Below are 13906 nucleotides of genomic sequence, written 5' to 3' on the forward strand. Positions count from 1 at the left end.
TGGTTGTTATGTGTCTCTTTGTAGTCGTTTTGTGTCTCTTCGTGGTCATTTTGTGTCCATCCTTTGTTTTTTGTGTCTCTTTGTGGTTCTTATGTGTCTCCTTGAGGTAATTTGTGTCTCCTTGTGGTTGTTATGTGTCTCTCTGTTGTCATTTTGTGTCTCTTTATGGTCATTTGAGGTTTTTCCTGATCGGTACATGTTAATTTGATATTTTTGCGAGAGAAGGCCCTCTGATACTTTGGGCCCCTGGACTTGCGCCTGTTAGGCCTGTTCAGTATTCCGTCTATGAGAATGAAGAAGTTAATCTCAAAACTGATATCACCTGTTTTGGTATGAATTCAGTGCATGCTGGTTAATGTTAGATGCGATGACAGATTAACAAACAAACATAGATCTATTTATAGATTATTTCATTTTATGCGGTCTGGACATACTACAGAGTCTGTGGGGTTGTTTTTTGAAGGAAGCAGCAGTGTGCTCTGATTGTTTCTCCTTCTTCAAATCCTTCATAACAGCAAGTCATATGGTAACTGATATAATTCAAGGTCCAATTTATTCATTCATAAAACCTTGAATAAATTACCTTTACATGTTTTTACTGTTTAATTTCTCGTTCCACAGTATGTGCTCTCCATGTCAGCAATTTAAAGTTGCTTGGAAGGGTAACTAAAGCTTTAGTGACTTGTTAAAAGGGTAAATATCAGTCTCAATCAATGCAAGTGACAAACAATAAAATGCAAAGTTAAATGAAAGTGTTTTATTTCACTTCTTTCTCACAAGAGCTCTTTGACCAGATGGTTTCCGGTTCTGTGATCAGCAGCCCCATCACTAATAAAAGACGACTGTGGTTGGACTGCGAGGCTCCCACGTGTGAACGGTTTCAACACTTTGGATGTGCAGAACAGTGCTGAAAAAAATGAAAAGACAAAACCTGTTTCTGGATAAGTAAAGGCACAGTATGTAGACTCAGTGTATTTACACAGTTTAAGAGCCAGCGAAAGCATCCACACATTTAACATTTCCCCAGTAATCTCTCGGTTTCCCTTAAATATTTCTCCGTCATGTGACCACATCTTATGACTTCCTGTTTTGCATCTACAGGCAGCTGTCTTGCTGTCACTTTCAAAGTTACTCAATCATGAAGCATACAACCCAACAAAAGATTTCAAATTCCCTTTTTTGTTCACTTCGCCTGCAGGACTTGTTCAGGATGGACACACTCTTGAATTTATGCTTACAGATTATTGTAATGCTTTTGTGTTGCACAGTGTGTAGTTCTAAAATTTCCTGTAAAAATGAAGCTGGTGAGCCTGTTGATTGGTAAGTTGCCATGATCTATTGCAGCAGAGTTATATCACAACATTTGCAGTTATGGTGCTTTAAATTTTTTCTGTATGATAGTGTTTGTACTATATGTTTAAATGTATCTGGGCATTAATTCAATATAAAATCTGTTCAAATATTCTTTCATTTCTTCCAAGATGTCCTCTTCTGTAAATACGAAATAAAAAATACATTTCTCTCTCCTTCCACTGCAGGTTTGTCATCTACAAACTGCCCAGGAACAAGATCGGCGAGGTCGACAGTGGGGTGGACTACATGTACCTGGACTCCTCGGTGGGGAGCTGGCAGATGAGTAAATTCATGGTTAACACCAGCCAAGGAGCCATGGGGAACACACTCAACCAGCTTTACATGGGACAGGCCTACAAGGTGAGATTGTGTTCCTGATTTTAAGTGGGTATAGTGTGGTTGTTGTGTATAGGAAGTTAAAGAACCATGTGGCTTTAATCAGACTCAACAGTTCTGATGAGCTTGCTGAGTTGACACAGGGCATTCAATAAACTTCCTCAGGCAGATGAAGGTAGTAACGCAGTCCATCCTCATGCCATTTATAATGTGTTGTATGTAATACAGGGTTCCCACAGTCATGGAAAACCTTAAAAAGTTGTGGAAATTTACAATAACATTTTCCAGGCCTGGAAAAATCATCAAATTAGTAGAAATAATTTAAAAGTCTTGAAGAAGGTCATGGAATTTTGTTGTGTGTAATGAAAGTATTAGAGTCATCTCCTGTGGATAAGCTTCCACATAATATAACAACTTTCCTGAAGCTGTGCATGTAACAAATTTCTAATATGCGTCGATGTGTGACATGTTGTTTACCGTCATGTACGTTTCTTCAGTCCCTCCATGTGTTTGGTCTCTCCTTCCATGTATGCCAGCTAACTTAAATTATGTGTGAATAGACTCAGACTCTGATATGTTTGAAAAATGTCAGACAAGAAAGAAAAAACATCATTATGGGTCCTTGAAAAGTCATGGAAAAGTTTTGACATTTTTTCAATAAAAATGTGTGGGAACCCTGGTAATGGCATATTTCTCAGTGTTTTCTGGTGACTGCATTTAGGCTTCAAAAATCAGAAAAGTGGTGTTAATTTGTGAAGATTATCTTGCTGATCAAAATATCCCAGCTAGCAGGGAACATTCCCATAACATTGGCTAACATTACCAACAAGTTCTATTTACGTTATAAAGAAAATATTTTAATTTAATATGCAGAAAACATTTTAAGGATGTTTATCCTTTCAAATAATGTTCTTGCAACATTAAAACCAGAACTAAGACAAAACATTTTAATTACAACATTCAAAAGATGTTATAAGCACCTTATTACACGGCTCTATTAAATGCTGTATTCTGATTGGTCAGTAGCGGCATTCTGCGGTCTGATATTACTGTGTAATGACCGCTGCTAGTAGCAACGGTCATTACACACAGTTGCTATGTAGCCCAGCGTTGCTAGGGATGCTGCCCTGCAACACTGCAGCTGTCAAACAACTTCCGAGGGAAAAAACAAACAGAAGTGGCTGATTTTAACGGATGCTGCTGAAGAAAAAGAATACCTACGGACTTTCTCTGCCAAAAACAAAAGAACCCGGAATTGAATACACACTCGGCAGTCATGCTTAATGACATTTTACGCGAGTTTTATGCCTCGGTTCAGTCCACTAAGCCTGGGTGAGTACAAAACTTTCACCAAAAGTTGTGGAATCCGGTCGGTTTTAATGCACTTCGCAGAGGCAGACAACATTATTTATTTAACTGATAATTAGCCGTGTAATGTAAGGGATAATGTATAATGAGCCGGTGAATACTGGGAAAATAACTCCCGACAGGGGTTTCATTCCCCTGAAGGGAGTTATTTTCCCAGTATTCACCGGCTCATTATACATTATCCCTTACATAAGCACCATAGATTTTGTTAGATAATAACAAAGGAGGAACATTCTTACTGTAACATTCTAAAATGTTCCCAGGATGTTTTGAGGGCAAAATGAGATTTATAAAACATTTCTGAAATGTTATATGGTGACAAAACAAAAACATTGTTACTATAACTGTCTTAAAATATTTTTAGGATGTTACTGATGCAGAATGTGATTTATAAAATATTCCTGAAACATGATTTGGTGACAGAACAAGAACATTCTCACTATAACATTCCTACAATATTTTTAAGATGTTATTGCTGCAGAATTAAATTTTTAAAGTATTCCTGAAATATGATATGGTGATAAGACAAGAACATCATTACTGCAACTTTCTTTAAACATCTTTAGGATGTTTTTAAAGCAGGATATTATTTGTAAATTATTCCCAGAAATGGTGAAAAAACAATACCATTCTTACCCAAACTTTCTTAAAATATCTTTAGGATGTTATTGATGCAGAATGTGACTTGTAAAACATTCCTGTAATGTAACATGCTGACAAAACAAGAACAGTTATACTCTATTTTTCTAAAAAATATTTTCAGGATATTATTTCTGCAGAACATGATTTATAAAACATTCCTGAAATATGCTATGGTTACAAAACAAGAACTTACTTTAACTTACTAACTTACTTTAACTTTCTGAAAATGTTTCCAGGATGTTATTAATGCAGAATATGATTTGTAAAACATTCCTAAAATGTAATTTGGTGATAAAGCAAGAACATTCTCACTATAACATTCCTACAATATTTTTAAGATGTTATTGCTGCAGAATGAAATTTGTAAAACATTCCTGAAATGTAATACTGTGACAAAGAATTCTTACTATATTTAAATGTCATAAATGTTTGTTTGCCTCAGAGCTTATTTTCTGCAATAATCCAAAATCCAATGGGAAAATCCCAAAGGCTTTTTAATGAGGAAACCAGGGCGACACTAACGTCAGCCTACAGAACATCGTTACCCCTGTAGCTCTCTATAGAATACTGCTGACATAGGACGTTAATATTTTATTGGTTTTAAGTTGTTGTAACCAAAATCCACTGTCTTCCATACGCCTCATGCTAACATCTTCTTGAAATACAGCTGTAACATATGAGGAATAACACACATCTCTAAAATGTCAAAATATTGACGTCCACACAAGGTTAAATTCTAACACTGGACATTGACAATATCGTCAACCTGATTTTCAGTCCAAGTGTCCTGTGTATTTCTGATGTCATTGTGACGTCCAGTGCCAGGCTAAGCTAACCAGTAGCTGACTGGGCTATAGCTTCACTTTTATTTTACTAAGCTAAGCTAACTGTGTGCTTGCCTCACATTTACTGGACAGATATGAAACCTTGATCTTCTCTTTCTTTCGACAAGAAAGCAAATCATGTTTCTCAAAATGTCAAACTGTTCCTTTTAGAAACTAACAGGTGCAGTATATAGCCTACAAAAACGTGTACTTCTCCTTAAACTGTATGCATAAAACATGTATGTCCCTCAGTCTAACAGCTCAGTCTACGCACTTTACAATGATGGCCCGCCGATCCTGGAGTACATCAAAGGATACGGACACACCAAAGGTACAGCGCATTATGAAAATTAGTTTTGTTTTTGAGGACTTTGCTTTGATTTCAGTGGGGTGAATTGTGACAGCTTTAAAAGGCTAAACTCTAAACTTGTGTACTTTTTTGTGTTCATGATAATAACTGACAGATTTGTCCCCATGCTGCTGTTCAAGCTCAGTCACTGCAATGCTGTGATTTTGCAAAAAAGAACAGATCAATATGGTTTTTGGTGTCAAGGGGAGGAAATGGCCAAAGAGCATCACTCTGTTGACTCTGGATAAATGACTGCCCTGACATGACTTTGATGTAAATGTTTTGCAAGCATACATGCTGGTTTACACATATGTGGGAGTCTGTGCGCACAGTGAGCGTTGTTTGTGTGCATCCTGCAGGGGTACTGCTCTTTGACCACTCTCAAGGTTTCTGGATTTCGCACAGCATTCCCCATTTCCCCTCATTCCCTGAGAGGGGCTACCTTTACCCCTCCTCTGGCAAAGTCAATGGCCAGACCGCTCTCTGCATGACCTACCAGTATGATCAGTTCCTCCAAATAGGTAGGTGAGCGCTCATGACGCAACAGATCCCAGACTTCAACTTACAAAATTCTCTATTTACTGAAAACAACTGAAATGTTTACACAGTGATCTGGCCTTATGCGAGTGCCTTCAGTACATACAGATATGACTCCAAATGTATACAAGCCTGCAAAGAGTTTGTCTAGAAATGTTTTGAGGGTCTACGCAGTGTATAACATACAGCAGATGTCAAGCAGCACATCCCCAGTTTGGAGAAGCAGTCAACAGAGACAACAGCAATTTAGCCACCTAAAAAAGGACCACCATAAAAAATATATAAGTGTTTAAGTGTACACAATACTGAGAGTATTTTATCTTTCTGTTAGACAGCCCCAGTTCCAATGGGGAAGCTGTTAGTGGCTTCAGTTCCCCATCTATGCTCTTGTCAAAGTCACCAGACTCCATTGACACTACAGTCATTTATGCTGTCTGAACACAGGAGCTGCTGGTCTACAGCTGCCTCGAGGTAGTTAGGTTGTGTTATTTTGTGACTCTGGTGAATCCCAGCCTTCCATTCATCTATTCATTTTCAACCACTTATCCGAAGTTGGGTCGCGGGGGCAGCAGGCTGAGGAAAGCACCCCAGACGTCCATCTCCCCAGCAGCACTTTCCAGCTCCTCCTGGGGGACCCCAAGGCGTTCCCAGGCCAGATGAGATATGTAATCCCTCCAGAGTGTTCTGGGTCTACCCCGGGGCCTCTTACCAGTGGGACGTGCCCAGAACACCTCTAACAGGAGGCATCCTGATCAGATGCCCAAACCACCTCAACTGACCCCTCTCGACACGAAGGAGCAGCGGCTCCACTCCGAGCTCCTCGCCCTATCTCTACGGCTGAGCCCAGCCATCCCATGGAGGAAATTCATTTCGGCCGCTTGTATCCTCTTCCGATCACTACCCACAGCTTATGACCATAGGTGTGGACACAGATGGACCAGTAAGGCGAAAGTAAATCTCTTCACCACGATGATCCAAGCCAAACCGCCGATCCATCTCACGCTCCATTATACCCTCACTCATGAACAAGATCCCGAAATACTTGAACTTCCGCACTTGGGGCAGCAGCTCACTCCCAACCCAGAGGGGGCAATCCACCATTTTCCGGCAGAGAACCATGGCACTTCACACTCGGCTGCAGTGCATGCATGAATCCCACTAACCCATTTTAAATGCCAAAGTTGCACAATCACACAAACAGACTAACCTACCAAGGAAGTGGTCGACCAGCAGCTCCTGTGTTTGGCGATGTTAAATCATTGTTTTTCTCAGTGGAGAAATCGGAACTATTGCTTCAGTAATGAGACAGACTTCTGAGGGTTCCTATAAGTGGGCCCACTACAACTTTGTACTGGTAAGGGAAAATCTGGAACACATAAAACATTCAAATAAATTAAAAACAATAAAATGTATGCAGCAAGAAAAGAGAGATGTATGTAGCTCTGATCTCACTACAGTTGATCAGAGTAAAAATACAGTAAAAATTAAAGCATTTTTAAAATCAGCTCTATTTTTCTGACTTCAGGAATACTGCTCATCTTTATACAGAAACATCCTACAGTGCACCCTTTAGTTTTCTAACACAGCATCTCTTAATCCTCTCCTCTCTGTGATGCCCTCTCCTCCCTCTCCAGCAAAGCAGATGGCGTACCTTTACCCACGTGTCTATAACTGCTCTGTACCGGCTGCGTTCTTGGCCGACCTGCCGCAGTTGGCCCAGTTATGTGAGGGCTTCAAACCACCTCTGGCCTCAGATAAGAGAGTGGAGCAGCTTTTCTCGGTCGAAGGGGAAAAGTTTGCCAGTTTTGTCAAATCTGAACGCTTTGTGGATGGTAATGTATTCCTCCTGCACTGTTGGTCATATATATTTTACAAACATGTAGTTCCCTCTTTGCTACCATACAAAAACATGTGTAAATGTAATGAAACAAAAACACTTTTTTTCTTTTGGGGGGGGGCGATGGCAGACATTTCGTTCACAGAAACACTTACAGCAAACTTTTTACACAACTAAATTTAGCAAGACTTTCTATATGCTACTGTCTTGTTTGCACGTTTCACTTGTCTGCCACAGTCACTCATTATCAGGTGCAGTCACACACTATAATCACAGAGCCATATGGACACACCCCACCCAGGGCCTGTGGAAGTACTCTGTGCTCCCAACGTCTTTTACTTGTGATACCCTACGATGAGGCAGTGACCTCAGCCTCTTCACATACAAGGCCTTAAACATTTGTGACTAGTCATTTTTCCCTCTCAGATTGTTTCATTCACAAGATTTTTACATACTCCTGTTTTATTTTTTTTTGTATTTTAAAACAAAAAAAGTCAAGATTATAAGCATGAAGTTTGTATTTGTGCTGTAAAACATCACAGAGCTTGTTTAAGATATTTATCCTCTGACTCATTGCAGCATAATCACATCTGAGAATTTTATATTTGAACGTCACACTATAAAAAAAAATAATTTCCAGATATGTCCAAACTGTTTGCATTTGCTTTTCATAAATCTAATCTTTAAAGCAGCAAATGTAACACAAATAACATAAAACGACTGGAATATTATTTAAAACATTTATCTTATTCCAGTGCATATTATTAAGTGAGCTTACCCATATTTACTTTATGCTTTTTAACATAATTCACCACAATGCAGCTGAGCTAACCCCCTCTCTGACATTCATTCAGACATCTACACCGGCTGGGTGGCTCAGGCTCTGGGTGCCAACCTGCTAGTGGAGTCCTGGCAGAGACAAGGTCACGAGTTGCCCTCCAACTGCTCCCTGCCCAAACACACCATGAACATCAAGAGGATCCGGCTTCCTGGATCAGCCCCGTTCCAGTCCCACTACGACCACTCAAAGTGGTGCGTGTCGCAAGCTTATGAGGACCAGGTGACCTGCCTGGGGGACCTGAACAGGGAGGAGGCCCAAATGTGGCGTGGTGGAGGGCTGGTCTGCACCTTCAACCCCTTGATATACAAGGCCTTCAGACAAGTGGTGGACTGGTACATTGGCTGTTGAGTGAGACACAGAGAGATGCGATGAATGGGACTGGATTAGTCTCACACGGCATGCTTTAAATCTGTTTCAAACTTATGGGACTAAATGTGGAGATAAGCAGCTGGCATGCAACCATAACACCATGCAAGTGTCAAGTTAGCCTTCAGTTTTATGGATAACAGCAGGTCAAGCTTTTGATAGTTTACTGACTTGAAGAATATTTGTATTTATTTTCTTTTATATGATTATATAGCTGTGTGGTGTGTGACCAGAAATTAATAAATACGCAAGACACAAGTGTTTTAGTGTCATCACTGACTCACATTTATGTAAAATAAAATCATATGTTTGCATCACAGGACTTCCCAGTGTTACTTTTTATGTTTTCTGAGGAACTGCAAATCCAAATTAAATATTGCTAATTCTGAACATGTTTAAAAGATTAAGGACAGTGGTGAACTGAAGATCAGAAGCTCAAATTTGGGGAAAGTGAAAGAGCATCACCTCCTTCATTCTCACCTCAGGCTTACCCTTCAGCAAGTCCTTAACCCACAACTTCTCCAGTGGACCTTTCCCAGTAGCCAGCTGCAAATCAGACTGTGGTCGCACTGGTGATCTGTATCTATGAATGTTTTCTTGTATTTTACGCAGACAGACAGTAACTGCTTTTGCCATCTTCATCGTGCCTGGGTCATAACTTGTCAGGAAAATGCACGTGGTGAATAGCTTGAGTGTGTTTTGGTTAAACAGTGTCACCCTGTGGTCACACTAGAATCATAATGTACATGGAGTATTTTCTCTGTGGATCATTTGATAGTGACAGTACTCCTCTTTATTATTGCATCTTAAATTCTTTTTTTTCTTTTTTTCTTTTTTATTAAAGTGTAAATTGCAAGCAGACAACCAATTACCAGAAAAAGAGAAAACAGTATATTTCTATACACCAAAACATTATCAGCCAAAATCAGACCAAGTACCCCTCCTTGTGGCAACAGTACTCCCCAGTGGCAGTGGCCCCCCCAGCAGAAAAAAGCAGCATGCCACATTACAAAAACTGAAGAAATGCCCTGTGGAGCGTGACAAAAAGTTCAAGGTGTCGACCTGCCTTCTAAATTTCCCAGGTCCCAATCTGCTCAAGGATTCTTGTGATGTGTCTGTACCCCAGATGTTCCCCTAATCCAAGGTGGGGCCTCCTTGGATCGGACTTGGCTCTGACCTGTCGAGGCATGGACACAGGATCTCTGGGAGTGTCCTGCAGTGTCTGGCACCAGTGTGTTGGCGGCAGATCCATTTAGTCCAGTGGGTTGTGAGGTGGGTTAATGGCACATGCCACAGGTGCTCATTCAGATTGGGAAGTGGGGAATTTGGAGGCCAGGTTGACACTTTGAGGTCTTTGTCACATTCCTTGGGCCGCTCCTGAGCGATGATTGCAGTGTGGATACATCAGTATCCTGCCGGGGGGCCACTGCCATTGGGGAGTACTGTGGTACCTGGTCTGCAACGGTGTTTGAGTGGGTGGAACATATCAGGTGGTATCCACAGGAATGCCAGAACCAAAGGTTTCCCAGCAGAACAATGCACTGGACTTCACCTGTCAGTGGTTTTAATGTTTTGAATGACATATATATATGATACAAAGAGTATTGTGGGTTTACAGCAGTTTAAACAGCATGACTTCCTTTACTCATTATTCTTTTTTAAACAGTGTGTACCCTATAAAATTTTCTTAAACTAATCTTCATTGTGAAAAAGGGGATGTGTAACGAAGGTATACATTATCAAATCTATTAATTTGTCAATTCCAAAAAAATGTGGCCGCAACTGTTGCACATATGGAATCCAGTTTGACCATAACTTTGTAAATCTGTTCATTTGTAGGTGAAGTGACAAGGGTCAGAAAGCAGCCAATGTCTTGTGATGTTTTTTTCGTAGCAGCAGATGCATCCTAAATTCTTATTTCCCTTAAAAAACTAAGACTTTTGCAACAGGGTTAAAATCATTTCATGTTTTCAATGTACAGTAACTTGTTGGTAGCATATCCTAATATCATGTGCTGCACTCTGAATCCTAAGTCAGGGTGTTTGCAGGTCTTTCATGTCTTAAAATGTCTTAAATTCAATTTTATTAATATTGTGCCTTAAAATTTAATTTGTTTAAATTCAATTGGTGAGGTCTTAATTGCCACAAACATTTAAAGAATTTTATTTAGCCATCGTTTAATTCATTTTTGTAAGCTCTTCTGTGTGGAAGTCCACATTTCTGATGTTACAAATCTCACAAATCTGACTGGACCTGTTGTCAAAAACCTGCTCACTAACCATATTCCTACACAAAACCTAATACTGCATGAGACCAGGCCTGGATCGGGGGGGTCAAAGGGTACGGATGACCCCACCCCAAGGCCAAGGAAATGAAAAGATCTATGGCTGACCATTAAATGGTATCAAGTACAACAATTTACTTATGGACCTAAATCACTTACAATACAAGCTGAATGTATTTACATGAAAAATAAATGTCATTTTATAAATAAAAAACATGTCGTGTCATCTGATACAACTCTGATACTAACTGGATATGACTGGAAAAGTGAAAGTTGACAGCTATATACTCTTTACACTATTTCAGTTCTGCACACATTTAAATATATTTAATTAAAGTAGCACTCAGGACTGAATGAATAGGCCTAAATGAAGAAAAAAAAATCACTCCATATTTGACTGTATGATTTAATACCTTGCAGTAATTTCCTCAATCAGTGATTCTACTTTTCTCTAATCATTCATTGGAGGACATTTTCAGCCCAGGACACACATGTGACTACCTCGGCTTTTCAAAACAAGAGATCAAGGTCTTAATGGTAGATACAAGTACAATATGATACAAAATTAATGTGAAAATATTGGATGAGGGGTCCACTTTTGAAAATATTGTTCCCCTGCCTGGGCTGGCCTGCAGGGGACTGCATAAATACTTAGCTTTATACGTACCTGTGATTGTTTAATAAGAAAAAGAAAATTGTCCAAATATCAGTCTTCAGTTTGGTTAAAAATTATCTTGAAAATCTCTGTTAAAAAGCTTTAAATTTAAGTGTCTGATTCGTGTACACACCCTGTAAAAAGAAATCAGACTTATTCTGTTTAAAGACTGCACTGGTAGCAACATGGGAACACAAATTTAATCCAAACCACCTCTCAGCTTTTGATTTTTATACTGTTGATCTACTGGTTTCTGGTTCAGCACTGCCTTTGTTGCACACTGTTGGACTCTGTGCTGTGCCCACCCCGTCTCACTGTGTGGCAGCACCAGTGGCTCTCCTTCACAGTCTCCAGCTGCTGCACACACCTCATGATTCTTATGAACTTTTAGTCCCTGAAGGTGATGCTTTTTATTTACTTGACCAATGGAGGCATCAAAGAAACTAAAGAAGATGAGTGACTCAGAGGGTTCATGCAGGGAGAAAACAGCAAGTGCCATCCAACAACATGCAGAGCTACTTTTAGCTCTAGTTTATCTTTAACTTAGTTTTTATCTCAGTTTCAGCAACGTATACAATCATTTTCAGAATGTTCATGCTGTTTTTCCTATTTTTACAGCTGTGCCTTTGTGGCTTACAGGCAAACAACAATAATATAAACCAAACATAAAGTATAAAGTGTAAAGTAAAGTATATTTTGGAATAAAGCAAAACATATAAATTAGGAAACAGGAATGTTGGACAAAATAAATTACTAAAAAAAAGTAAAAGAAAAAAGGTAAAGGTTGGGGGGAGGAGAGTTGCGTGTGTGTGTGTGTGTGTGTGTGTATACAGTGGCATGAGTGTGTGCATCAAGAGGTGAGTCAGGTAGTGGAGATAAAGATATATTCTGTAAAATATGTGGATGGTGGAGGTGGATGATCACTTCATTATGTTAGTATGACAACAGCAGGGCCCCATCTTTTAATAATTATTTCTTTGTCAAGGAGTACGTTATCTGTTCCATCTGGTACATTTCCCATACCTTCTCTGTTCTCATATTATATGTCGGGGGGGGGGGGGGGGGGGGGGTCGAGCCTTTCTTTTGTTTTGTTTTTTTTAAACAAGGTATTCTTATTGATAATTCAATAAGATGCACAAAGCATCAACAAACAAACATAGAACCAACAAGGACAGAAATTAACCCCGCCCACCAACCCAGAAACAAACAGAGAAAGACAATGTATATACATAAATACAAAAAAACAAAAACAAATTATTTAAAAAAATATATACACAAAAATATATAATATAATTTAAAAAAGGGACGACAAATTAATTAACCTATGTGACATAAGTAGGGGAGTATTACATGTTTTATGACAATTTTTTAGCTTCCATATTGGGGGGTCAGGTTGTATCCATTTAATTGTAATGCATTTAACCCTTTGAAATCTGGAGCAACACTGTTCTTGTGCTGCTCTCAGACGCCTCTTGCAAGTATTTAAACCTTTGAACCCTGAGCAAGTTGCTGCGATTTCTAATGGCAATGAGGAAATTGGTAAAAAATGTCCCACAAATTGCTAAAAAAATTTTAACTGTGGAAAAAGAATCAACTAGGAAATTGTATGTTTATAATAATTATTATAACATATTTAAAATTATGGTACAGAATTATTAGAATGTTTAAACACTTCTTCCAGGTTATTTCCTTGTTTGTTTGATTTTAACTTTATTTTTCTTTTCTTTTCCTCTTCTTTTTTTAACTAATTTGCTCGTTTTTAATTTCTGTCTTTTTATTAATTTCATTAATTTCTTTAAAAAAATTTGGGTCATTTCTAATTTCTTTGTTGCTCATTGCCTTCTTCACATGTTTTTGTAGGAAATCAAGCCTGTTTCAAAGGGTTAAGTGCTGCTGTTGTCAGTGTTTGTAAAAGGTTGTTTTTTTGTTGTTTTTTTGCTCTCCTATCAATGCCCTTTTGATGTTAGACCCAATACTGCTACCAAAATCACAAAAGATTCAAGGGTAAGTTTGTTATCTTAAAAAATAATTGCACTGTTGAGTCATGTTCTTCTTTAGGATACAATCATCACACACACTGTGTGACAAAACTGGTTCGACCAGCAGAGACAAAGAGAAAAAGAAATTACCGTTTGTTTGCTGTACTTGCTTTAGTTTCCGCCAGGTTTTTTATGCTTATTTCAGTGAGCAGGTCGCTCTTTCGCTGCTGTAATGCCCTGCAAGTGTCAAATGGGTGCAGTAATTCAGATCGTGTTGAAACACAGTTCATGTCATGACTACTCTTTCTTGGAAATATTCAAAAAGTTTCTGAAGCACCCGAAATGTATCAGTTCAATACTTGATTTTCAGAGTATATTAATTCTTTGAGGATGTAGAACTGCTGTCAGGAGATTAATGCTTGAATTATGATGCAAGTGTTCAGTGTGAAGAGCATCTCACTCTTGTCAGTGTCAGGTTCACATTCAATAAAACAACCAGTCAAACTGGGTCCTGTCACACTCAAAAGGCAGATAA

General features: G+C 38.9%; 1 protein-coding gene across 1 annotated transcript; it reads left to right on the forward strand.

The window, feature by feature from the left end:
* Positions 1-1005: 1005 nt before the first annotated feature.
* dnase2b (deoxyribonuclease II beta) lies at positions 1006-8772 on the forward strand. The gene is made up of 6 exons (XM_050053987.1): positions 1006-1320; positions 1539-1713; positions 4776-4854; positions 5232-5393; positions 7044-7241; positions 8101-8772. Exons 1-6 carry the CDS (start codon positions 1139-1141, stop codon positions 8433-8435), a joined length of 1131 nt encoding a protein of 376 aa, XP_049909944.1. The 5' UTR covers positions 1006-1138; the 3' UTR covers positions 8436-8772.
* The last annotated feature ends 5134 nt before the right edge of the window (positions 8773-13906 follow it).

This window comes from Epinephelus moara, chromosome 10 (genome assembly GCF_006386435.1).
Source record: "Epinephelus moara isolate mb chromosome 10, YSFRI_EMoa_1.0, whole genome shotgun sequence".
Taxonomy (NCBI): Eukaryota; Metazoa; Chordata; class Actinopteri; order Perciformes; family Serranidae; genus Epinephelus; species Epinephelus moara.